General features: G+C 41.3%; 2 protein-coding genes across 2 annotated transcripts; both read left to right on the top strand.

Moving 5' to 3' along the window:
* The first annotated feature begins 226 nt into the window (after window positions 1–226).
* On the top strand, window positions 227–5967 carry vstm4b (V-set and transmembrane domain containing 4b). Its single transcript, XM_027005116.2, has 8 exons — window positions 227–336; window positions 1543–1941; window positions 4271–4324; window positions 4696–4803; window positions 5000–5033; window positions 5119–5240; window positions 5386–5450; window positions 5633–5967. Exons 1-8 carry the CDS (start codon window positions 255–257, stop codon window positions 5756–5758), a joined length of 990 nt encoding a protein of 329 aa, XP_026860917.2. The 5' UTR covers window positions 227–254; the 3' UTR covers window positions 5759–5967.
* A 3519-nt stretch (window positions 5968–9486) lies between these two features.
* On the top strand, window positions 9487–10543 carry lrrc18b (leucine rich repeat containing 18b). Its single transcript, XM_027005060.2, has 2 exons — window positions 9487–9509; window positions 9787–10543. Exons 1-2 carry the CDS (start codon window positions 9487–9489, stop codon window positions 10541–10543), a joined length of 780 nt encoding a protein of 259 aa, XP_026860861.2.
* The last annotated feature ends 1085 nt before the right edge of the window (window positions 10544–11628 follow it).

Genomic DNA, 11628 nt, shown 5'->3' with positions numbered 1-11628 from the left:
ATGACTCACGACTGGATTTCATTTTGAATTTCATGTAACTTGGTAACAGGAAAGGAACCAGGACCTTATCAATTGCTTTTTTTCTGTACAGAAAATGACTTGTAGTTCACAGCATGCAGTAGATGTTTGTGGGGGAGGAGTGAGGGAGAAACAGGGCATGCCCTGTCTCACAATTCACAAAGGAGGCGGAGGGAAAAAAAATACAGGGGGGATTCGACAGGCGCCGTTCTGTGGCAACATTTAGCTGAGGTTTTATGGAGAGTGAGGTTTTATCAGACTGGAGAATGAGGAGCTCTGCGATGGTAACAGTTTTCCTGACTAGTGTTCTCTTTGGGGGTAAGTACATTCAGTTAACAGACATTTTTATGTTACAAAATGTGAGTTTGAAAGGAACACTGAAAAGAACTTTGTCAAAGTGTATTGATCTATGCAGAATGTAATGTTGCTAAAAGTGTTATTAAATGGCCATGTGTATTAAATGAGCATTTAATGGTTCAAATGGTCAGTCAACCAGTGTCAGCAACTGCTTGCATAAAAATCTGATGAGCATTAAAAGCAAAACTTTCTTGCAGAATGTTAAGTAGAGGCCTGCTTGAAATGTGCAGGGTGGACAAAAAACAGCATTTCTGAGTCTTTGGGTTACTGTGCACTTAAGACATTTAAGATGCATTCAATGGACGTGTGCAAAATGAGTGTTGACAAAAAAGTTAAAAAGTGCCTTGATTTTGAACTTCACTTCATGACAAAATAACAATCTTTCTCAGTGAGCATAACTTCTATCCCTCAAGACAAATACAGTTCAGGAATGCAGGGTGTGAGCTGCAAACTTAATGTGCTGATTTACATATAAAACAAAAGAACAAGGAGAGTTTCCTGCCCCCCATCCAAAAAAAAAAAGACTTTCTGAAAACAGTCATTTGTTTACCATATAGTATGTTGTGGTTTTTGACTCCCCCCTTATTAGGAAACTGTGTTTGCCACAACAGTAGCAGGCATTCTGAAGCTGAAGGAGAACTTGTGTATGTATATATGTAGCCATAATATCTGTTGCTCCATGGCACTGTCCCCCAGCAGGCCACTGGATGTTACATGTACTTGCTCTTTAAAAATGCATTTACATTTTGTGGAAAGTTTCTTGACTGGAAAGCTGGAAAGCCAGATGTGGAAGCAAACATGAAAAATATAAGACAATAGATACTTTTTTTTAATAGAGTGACACTTTCCTAATTTTCTGTAATCTGCCTGCGTGGGAGGGTCTTGCCACTAAGTATCTCCAGATGGACTATCAAAAAGGTTCCATAAGTAGTGCAGATGGCCTTGAAAAATGTCACCTCCTTACACTCATATAATTGCGGTTCACATTCATGGAAGAACACTGAAAACTAAAAAAAAAAGACTAAAAACTAAAATACAAACTGGGCCCAAGGCGAAGTTCGTTTTATTCAGCCAGCATATTAAAACACCATGAGCTGTAGAACAAATAACCAGTGGCAAACCTTATCCTCACAACACTGTAAAGGATGTGTCATCTTCCGTTCGCAGAGTTGTGCGCCGCCGTCAATGTCACGGTCACTCCTGCACCGTTCACAGTGGCAGCGGAAGGTGAGAACGTCACACTGTCGTGTCAGGTGACTCAGTGGCGCCGGTCAGACAGCCTGCCTGTGGTGCGCTGGGTGTACCTGCCAGAGAGCGGTGGGGTTGAGCAGCTACTGGTCAAAGTCAACATGCGGCGGGCCAAGTTCTATGGGAACTACACGAAGAGCTTCCCCAGACCCAAGATGAAGCTGGTAGTGGTGAAGCAAGGGATAATCTATGACCTCCTGATCCTCAACATCACTAATCAGGACAGAGGCATGTACAGCTGCAGGGTACAGGAGTTTAAGAAGCATCATGACCGGTGGAAAGCATCTACCAACTGCACAGCAGCTACAGAGCTTCGAGGTAGGTCAAACAAATTAGCTTTTAGTGAGTCATTTGCTAGTGGTTGATGGCCCGCTCCCACAGCTCCTGTGAAGTATTGACCTAAATATGTCAAAAAGAAATCTCTGCTTTAAAATCTCTGCTGTCAGAGGCCTTGGGCCATCACTTTTGAACACAATATAGCACTGTGAGCACACTCTACCACACTATTCAATGCAGGAAGAAGCCGTGTAATATTGGGAATGTGTTCACCAACTGTACCAGGTCTACCTTAACTGTCCCCACAGAGAAGAGTTCTTTTTTGTTACAAGATATACCCTCCCATGAAATCTGTAATATTATGCTCCATTTTCGATTTCCCAGTACAAATAAATATAGGGAAATGTGATATAAAAGTTATCTATCTGTCTTTTGGCAGTCTGAGCTGTGGTTGGGTACAGAGAGACAACACAGGGATTGCTGGCATTCTTACAGCTAAACACTATTGACACTGGCTGCAGGATGGAGTTTCCCTTTCCTCATTTACAACACAGACACAAAAACACTGAGAGGCCAAAAAGACAGTGGCTCCATGGCTCTTGGACAAAATAAGCCTTGCTGTTGTTGTGGTTGTGTGTGTGTGTGTGTGTGTGTGTGTGTGTGTGTGTGTGTGTGTGTGTGTGTGTGTGTGTGTGTGTGTGTGTGTGTGTGTGTGTGTGTGTGTGTGTGTGTGTGTGTGTGTGTATTGGGGCATGGGGGGAGATAAGGGGACAGAAGAGTAATAAATTAGCCATCTGGCAATCACTCCGAATACCTAGTGATGTCATCCAAAGTCTAGATTCCCAGATGTGATTTCCAGAAAGGTGAGAAGTGTCACAGATATGGAGTTTTTATATTTTATATTTGGAAATGCTCTGTTATTTAGATTTAGCTGTCAATCCACATGAGGAACAAAGATTTTTCATATAAAATGTATAACTACAGATAAAAACATAGCACTGAAATTGTCTGGCAAAATTTGAATGTGCTGTTATATCTAAGCACATTTACCATCTAGACCAGACCCTCACTTTGTGTCCTGAAACAAAGGGCAAACTATAACTAAGCCAGTACCTAAACAAAAGGATGAAACACTATGGCTGTACACCTAGTCAGGCTATATCTTTGTAAATCAATATCACTGTAACATCATTTGTAGATTATATTTGTAAGGAGCTAACTGATATAGTAGCAAGTTGTTTGGATCTTTATGAGATTTTGCCAGGATTTAAATATACAGCAGGCATTAAATATACAGCAGAAGGCATGTTGGGACATACAGCTAGAGCCACTGGAAATGATCTAAATAAGATCCAAGTCTGAGATGTACATTTTTGACCATTTAGGCAAAATCGCAAGCAGCTTATGGATCACACAGGACTTCAGCGTGAAGCTCAGTATGAAGCCTTGAGCGCAGGTGAAAGTGCAGAATCCCTTTGGTATCAGAAGTCAGTAGAAGCTCTTGAGCGAGCAACCATGTTTATTCCATTAGTCAAACGTTCTGTACAGCAGCAATGCATCACTGAAGGGCTGAACGCAGCAGCCGGTCAATTGAGGCCATAGTCTAAGGGGCTCACTCTGTATCTCACACAATAGTCTAGGCAGGTGGGCATCTCTTGGTGCCACAGTTCAATTTATGCCTCTTACAGACTTCACAGAGAATGGGCGCTATGGTAAACCAGTTTGTATCTGTTGCTCTTTGTCCAAATATGTTCAGTGATTTAACAGAAGGGAGTCTCTCTCTCGTTCTCCATTTCGGACATGCATGAATGAAGGAGCACGTTATTATACAGTTCATGAATGGTGACATATAAAACCAAATTCTGTAGTTCAGCACAACTTTTTCTGGGGATAGTTTGCTGCTCTCTTAAATATACATTGCTGGAATTAACTTAATGCTAAAACATGAACTGTGATTTCAGTCAGACTGGCGTGAACTTTAATGCCATTTTAACAGACTTGGTCTAAAATGTCATTTCAAAATGTTTAAGTGGTATTGTATGAACCAGTCGTGGCACAACAGACACCCAGCTAGGCCATTCCAATCTCTCAGCACTTCTTTTGGCCAGGTCTTGCCATCTGCGGGACGGGCTAACCTCCCTGTCGTCTGCCACTGCTGGTGGTTATGGGTATTTTGAGGGCGTCTCAGTGGGTGTCAGCCATCACTAGCTGCCGGATGAGGGAGGGACCTTCCAGAGAAAGGGGCAGCATCCGTGCTGTCATCCCCCACACATGGCCCACTGTAATTAACTTTATTTAACCCTGCGCAGGGTGCAATTACCAGGGCTGAGCCACAGTGATGAGTGTGCACTTCTGCCTTCTGCTTCTGCAGTGCATGTCCTCCCGGCTAACAGCGCCAAGGAGGGACTCTGGAGTCTGTTTGAAGGTAAGCCACAGAGCCGTGCTTCACCCACATTGTCTTGCATAGAAACGACACCACAGTGGTGCTCCAAAAAATGCTGTACTGGCTATTCAGGCGGAAGGAACGGTTACTTTCCTTTTCAGATTTAGGCACAAAAATGAATCCAAGAAAATAAACTACTTCCTACTCATTCTCTCCACAGCACTAGATGTGGACGTGTTAGTCTAAACTGTGCAATGGTGAGGCTGCTAAATAATACCTGCTGTGGTCTTTTTGTATATACGGTGCCATGGTCGATCATCCTGCTCTGTATCCTCATTTATGTCAAAGGCAGCACGTGTTAGAATGTTTTAGAACATAAACTCAAGAGTGTTCATGATTTATGTTTGTTTCAGATGTATACCTGTGTGCGGTGCTGATTTGTTGCGTGGGGCTGTTGTGTATGTGTATGTTTACCGTGGCTGTGACCTGCCAGTATTTGCACAGGAAGAGGCATTTGAAAGGTAAAAGCACTGGGCATAGCTAATATATTGTCTCTATACCACGAAACAAGACTGTGAATACTGTGTAATGATATGTATATCAGGTTTAATTTTAAAGTATCCCAATGAGAAAAAAAAAAAAAAAAAAGATCAGAAAGGTGATTTTTATGATTAATCATTTATCCTTGTCTCTCTCTGTTCTCTCCTATCTGTTAAGAAAATTATCATTTGGTCAAGAGCCCCCAGAACAGGTGAGTCTGCATGAGAAAACAAACAGATTTGCTACAGAGGACAGAGAGCAGACTGGTCTGAGTAAACGTGTCTGTCTGTGTTCAGTTCCGGGGAGACGGTGACTAGTGTAGTCAGCCTGTCTCCAGCTCTACCCAAGAAACAGGGGAAGTACAGGACAAAGAAAACTATAGATCATATGGATGTGCCACCAGAGATCCCTGCTAAAGGTAAACCAGGATCTTTTTTTGCCATGGTGTCTTCTGAATCTGCTACTACAAGGCACTGATTTTTGAGTATTAATTTTCAGCAAACTAAAACAGCAGTGTGTCTTTAATGGTATGCTTTTAACTCTCCTGATCTTTCCCCTTCTAGCCCCGATTGCGGACAAAGTGAGAAAGCCAAAACTTTTAAAACCTCAGCCTAGAAATATAATTTTGGTAAGTTTCTTGAAAATGCTTAAATGTTTCCTAATTAAATGATGATGTAGTTCACTTCAAGTTGTGCTTTGGCTTTGTAACAGTCCTGACTGTGATGTTCTAAGCACAACTTAGATTTGATACAATCATCAGCCACTAAATGAGCTGAGCTCATTCTGCTTCTGTTCTAACTGATGTCACAGCCAAAGATTGCAGAGGAGAACCTGACATATGCAGAGCTGGAACTGGTTAAGCCAATACCAGAGGCCAAAACATCAAAGACAGGAACTGTCTATGCCCAAATACTTTTTGAGGACAAAATGGTATAGGACTAAGTCATTCCACTGATTGAACTCTATTATTTATAAATACTTTATTATTGTCAATGTCTGTTATGGTTTGCTAACCACATTTACAAGCACAGAATTTTGAATTGTACATATCTTTTTGTACATATATTTAGCACTCAAACACATTCCACACTGTGACACAAGAAACCAGACAAACTGATTATATGAATAAAGATCAGTAATAAACATCCCAATGTGTTATGTCTGATATGTCCATGGCTAGCAGTAGCGTGTGGGTTTTATAAACAGCCATCTTTAGCCATCCACTCACAGAAAACTAGTCCTGTTATCAGAGTTGCCCTCTCATCTGCGATACGAGATTAACTCCCTCTGTAGCCCTGGCCAAATTAGTGATCCAAGGTAGACTAATTGCTATCTTGAGTTCGAGAATTAGATTTAGGCAAACCCTGAAAAATCTTGTCCACTTTAATCTGCAAACGGCAAGTAACATTTTCTTAGCCCTTTACTAGATGGTAAATGAATGCATGAGGAAGCGCCTGTTCAATAATGACTTTCATATCTGCATGCATCAGTGTTTACAGATTTGAACTCTACCAGCAAAGACACAGAAGCCTACATTTAACATTCCTTAGATTAAATTACAATTACATGTCTAATGCCTTTGATGTTTTTTATTTTATTTATTTATTTTAGTTTAATGGACCTTTGGATTTTACCGTGGAAAAAACTTTTGAAACACCAAAGACTTTTTGCTCCTCTCACAAAAGGTCGGGGTGGGGGGAGGTGTGCTTTATTCTGAAACGTGGAAAACAGTAAAACGCTACTTATTCACAGTGCACATATGTTGTCGAGCATCATTATCCCCCTCCCATTCAGAAGGAGGTATTGACATGATTATAAACCTCAAGCATGTAGGAAAGTTCTTCAACTGTGAAAAAAGAGAAGAAACCCTTCCCTAACGCACACTGAGTGTAAGGGTGGGGAGGGGGCACTGTCTTCACCACTAATAAGAACCATCTGTGAATTCAGCATGGAAACACCATCCTCTACACCACTGCACGCTGATCACATTACACTTTCCTATCCACTTACTTTCATGAGCATACTGCCAATGGTGACTGTGTTGGAGAGAGTTTATAAAGAGATATGAATCTGTGCTACTGTTCTAAATAAGCTGACATGGTCCCTGTTTAACTGATGTGTACCTTGTATGTAATCCTTTGGTTTGTACTGATGTAACTTCAAACAATAGGCATAAAATAATAATGAAATTGAGAAATTGCTTTTTTTATTAGCAAGCAGACATCAAATATAACACAGATTGTAGTATTTACAGTATAAAAGATGCCTCACTGTACATCTAAAGTTGTTAATGAACTACTACTGATTATGTCACTTGTAACCACAGCTGTCAAAGTACACTTGACAAACACAAGCCATGTTACCAATGCTTGATATAAAGCCTTGTTACACGTTGTTTTCCTCATTACCTAGGAAATCTTAAAAGTTAAAAGTGGGTTGCATTTGTTCCTGTCATCCTTCAGCTGAGATTTACAATGAGCTCATAGTGTTCTACTATGAAACCAAAGCTAATGAAACAGTCTGTACCGCTCTGGAAAGCTCCAAGAGAATGACATCACTATTTCAGAGCCATTAGTTGTCTTTCTCCTTAATATGTCAACAAACAGTAAACCATGCTAGACATCGTCATAAATCAGCCTACGTTTTTTTTGAAAAATAAAAGAAAAATCCAAAACTAGCTGAATAGGTGGAAATTAGCTTAGAAAAATAAGATTTTCAAATAAGGCTAATGGATGATTCTAAGTCAGCAGCCTCTGAACAGCCTCCAAGTAAACATTTAAGAAATAGGTCAACTGAGGCTGCCGCCAGTACCCTTCCATAAGACAGGGTGTAGTGGAGACAAAACTGAGACAAAACCGAGTGCAAACCACATCCTTCTGCTGCCTACATAAACAGAGAAAGTTCCTAGGTCCCCTCCTTCCAGTTTTCCAGCACATGTCTCAGAGACTAATTTAGATCTTCACACCACTGCCTTTTTTTTCAGTGCAAAAAAAAAAAAATTAAACATAATGCTTACAAGAAGGTATTGTATATATTAGGGATCAAATGCAAACTGATATGAGAAGTTGAAAATACTTAGGAGTCGTTTGAGAGCGTTAAATAGGCTTACTGATGAGACTGAATCAACTATGCCTTTTGCAAAAGAAGGTTAAAATGTGATGGTTAAAATGTTGTAACTCATTGTCACACTTGGCCCCTCCTAGCATCCTTGTCTCATGTCTTTGTTCATATATATATATATATATATATATATATATATATAGTCTTTGTTCATATATATATATATATATATATATATATATATATATATATATATATATATATATATATATATAGTCTTTGTTCATATATATATATATATATATATATATATATATAGACTGTCATATATATATGACAGACTAAATATAATGCTTTATCATTCAAATGGTCCCTTGTAAACAAACATCTTTATATCCACAGCAACCTGAAGATCTTAAAATTAACCATAGACCAGTCTATGTATCTTTGTATTATAGTATCTATATTTATGAAGTAGAATCAGCCTTTTCATTTTGCTGAAGTGGTAGCATGTATAAAATAAATTATTTTAGGCCTGGATTTACTAGGATCAGTCAGTCCATTTTGCAACACACATGGTGAGCACAACCAATTAGATTTGGCTTCATTCTGTTACAAAGTAGCGAACAATGCCTCCTTCAACCACCACCAGGTCATCATCATTCTTTCCATCAGAGCTGTTTTAACCAGAGGAGAAGAGAGAGGGAACATGGGAGACAAGGAGACATTGTAATGGACTTCTCAGTCCCAGAAACCAGAGCCTGCCATGTGCTTTCAAGGTTGATGACACACAAACAGGGCTGGGAGACTATGGAAGCTCTGAAAAGCTTTCCCTAGAACTGACCACCTTTCACAGAGTCACCCGTAATGTACAGTGACATGCCACACCCGCACGCACACCCACACACATACATTTACACACATTCACACACATATATACACACTGTAACACATGTACAACAGATGCTGTTTGAACAAGTCTATGACATATATAACATATACAAAGTACATGATTAAAAGCAGTTGAACCTCTGTCTGGGCTTGGAGGCCGTAACAAGGAAAAGGAATGATAAATGACTAACAGAATGGATAATGTAACTGGTAAAAACTAATAAAAAGAAACAGAAGCACAAATGGTAGTCTTTGGTAGGCCGTGTGCTTTGGTTATCCTTTTGGCTTATCCTCTGGTTGGTTGAGGTAGGCTCTAAGTTTACTTACTTTTGCCTTAGATCCTATTAAATTCAAGGCTTCTTGTCTGAACCTAGTTACTTCTTTCCTGTTAGCTGTAATTACTTGCTGAAGGTGTAGTTTTGGCTTGGTCTTAGGTGTGAATTGGGGAAGGACTCAGCACTTACTGAACTGTTAGTTTCATTTAGTTTAGTTTAGGGCCAAATCCTTCATATGTTACAAAGGAGAAATTTGCAAGACCGGGTCGGATTTGAAACATGAGTTGAGAACAACAACTGGTTGTCCAAAGTTATGCCCAGGCTACGAGCAGCTTCAGATGGTGATAATAGGGAGTTCTCAAAGGAAACTGGGAGTTCCTTGCAGCTGTTCAATGCTTACTGGTTTTCAAAGGATTCCATCTGCAGTAGCTGTCAGCTATGGCATGGAAATACGATGTTACGTATGGCCCCTCCACGAGGACTGGAATAACAACAGTGGCTAGAAAAAACACACTGACCAACAAAAAAAGGGAACAAGACAGGGTTTAAATACACGTACTAATAAGAATTGAACAAGACACAGATGCTACAAATGAAGGGCAGAGAAACAAAACACAGAAGCAAAACAAATACATGAGACAGGGTAACCATGACAATAAGCATGCTAGGAGGGACCAAACAAGACAAATACTGACTTTAACATTCTGCTCCTTGATATTCACTGGCCTTATGGCAAAGGGGAAAAAAAAAATCAAGTGAACCAAAAGGCAAAGAAATCACTCTCAAGATGGCTACGAATGCTGTGCAACTCACTGTGGATGGCAAGCAGCGTCTGGACCTCAGCAACATGCAGATCACCACCTTCCCCAGTTGCATCCTGAAGTTCTGCACCGTGGACGAGCTGGACCTAAGTCATAAAATGCTGAAGAAGATTCCCAACAGCATCGACATCTTTGTCAACCTGCGCTGGCTGGACCTCCACAGCAACCAGCTGGACCAGCTCCCCGAAGCGATTTGGCACTTGCTGAAGCTGCACAAACTCAACTTGTGCAACAAGCTGCTGACTGCCCACAGCATCCCGCATGAGCTGAGCCTTCTCAGGAACCTGTGGAGCCTCAACCTGGGTCTGAACCACATCAAGAGCCTGCCGCCCTCCATGGGCGCCCTCAAGGAGCTCCATGAACTTTCCCTCTTCAACAACCTGCTGATGCGCCTGCCACAGTGGCTCCACCAACTACCAAACCAGCACACCCTCAATGTTAAGTGCAACCCCTTTCCCCCAGAACACCCTCTTGAGCTGGACTCTATTAACAGGGTGGACTGCCTCTATGTTGTCAGGGAGACCTGCCTGTGCAGTGACTGCTGCCAGAAATGTAATGAGGAGAAAGGCAGGATGGAGAGCAGGACGAGCATAGCCCCTGTCCAGAGGACGGCTGTCAATGCCAGGCTGGCCAGTCCAAACTCTGTGGCACAGACCAATCATGCAAGGTGCTGATGAAAGCGGTTGCAAAACCGAGCCAAATGAGCCATCCGCTGCGTACACAAACTGTGAAAAGTGAGCATTCGTAATATAAATATATATATATATATATATATATATATATATATATATATATATATATATATATATATATATATATATATATATTTTTTTTTTTTTTTTTTTTTTTTTTTTTTAAACAGGATGGTAATGTTACCTGTATTTTAAATAATAAACACAATGTTTTTTTTATGAATGATCTAGTCACAAATCAAGAAAAAAAAAAAAAAAAAACTATAATGTGTAACATGAAGGCTAAAAATATCTAAGGAATATCTAACACAAATATCAAAAGAAAGAGAAAAATGAAACCCCAGAGAGGGCAAGAGAGGGAGATAAAGAAAGAAAAAGAGAACAAAACGTAGCATGCAGGCTATAGTTTCAAACACTGACAACATCCACAATAAGACAAAGGACTTATATACACACACACAACAATGACACACAACAAGGATCAGATGAGAAACACGAGAGGCTGTGGCAATAGGAACACACACACGGAGACGTTTGGGGGGGGGTGACAGAGCCCCACCCACAAACAGCACATCTCCCGGCACGCCAGCCTATCGGGCTGCGGCCCCGAGACCAACGCCAAATGGCGAGGCCAGAGGACTGGATAACCTGCCATGGGGCAGCGCAAGCAGGACAGCAGGGGGAAGGACAGGGACCAGGACGACAACAGACACAGCGATGCACACTAACGGGGACAGGCACAGACACAAAGGTGGACAAAGTGATCAGTACATTCAACGTAATCGGGACAGGCACGGTGATGGGGACAGGCACAACACCACACATAGGGTTGGTAAACAGTCTGGAAAAGGGAGAAGGAACCCCAGCCAGTCCCCCAGTCGTCAGCTGGGTTGGAGACCGACCAGCCTGGCGAGGATTGTCCTTCGCCGGCCTGGGTAGCGGCGGCTGTTCTGGTTTTGGCATATGTGCGTCGGGAAGCACACCAGCTGTATTGCACTTTGCCAGTGAAGGCACTGGTGCTGCTGCCTTTTTTCCCCCTACGAGGCTTAGGCGTAGGTGCATGCGCT

Source organism: Electrophorus electricus, chromosome 14 (genome assembly GCF_013358815.1).
Source record: "Electrophorus electricus isolate fEleEle1 chromosome 14, fEleEle1.pri, whole genome shotgun sequence".
In the NCBI taxonomy this organism is placed as follows: Eukaryota; Metazoa; Chordata; class Actinopteri; order Gymnotiformes; family Gymnotidae; genus Electrophorus; species Electrophorus electricus.
Note: the sequence above shows the minus strand (reverse complement) of the source record. Positions and strands in the feature narration are given on the sequence as shown.

Bases quoted from the DNA above. Each gene is read 5' to 3' on its own strand.
- vstm4b (XM_027005116.2), top strand. From the start codon at position 255: ATGGAGAGTGAGGTTTTATCAGACTGGAGAATGAGGAGCTCTGCGATG. The intron at 4,325-4,695 runs GTAAGCCACAGA...TGTTTGTTTCAG, and splicing joins ACTCTGGAGTCTGTTTGAAG to ATGTATACCTGTGTGCGGTG. The intron at 4,804-4,999 runs GTAAAAGCACTG...CTATCTGTTAAG, and splicing joins CAGGAAGAGGCATTTGAAAG to AAAATTATCATTTGGTCAAG.
- lrrc18b (XM_027005060.2), top strand. From the start codon at position 9,487: ATGGCATGGAAATACGATGTTAC. The intron at 9,510-9,786 runs GTATGGCCCCTC...CTTATGGCAAAG, and splicing joins GCATGGAAATACGATGTTAC to GGGAAAAAAAAAATCAAGTG.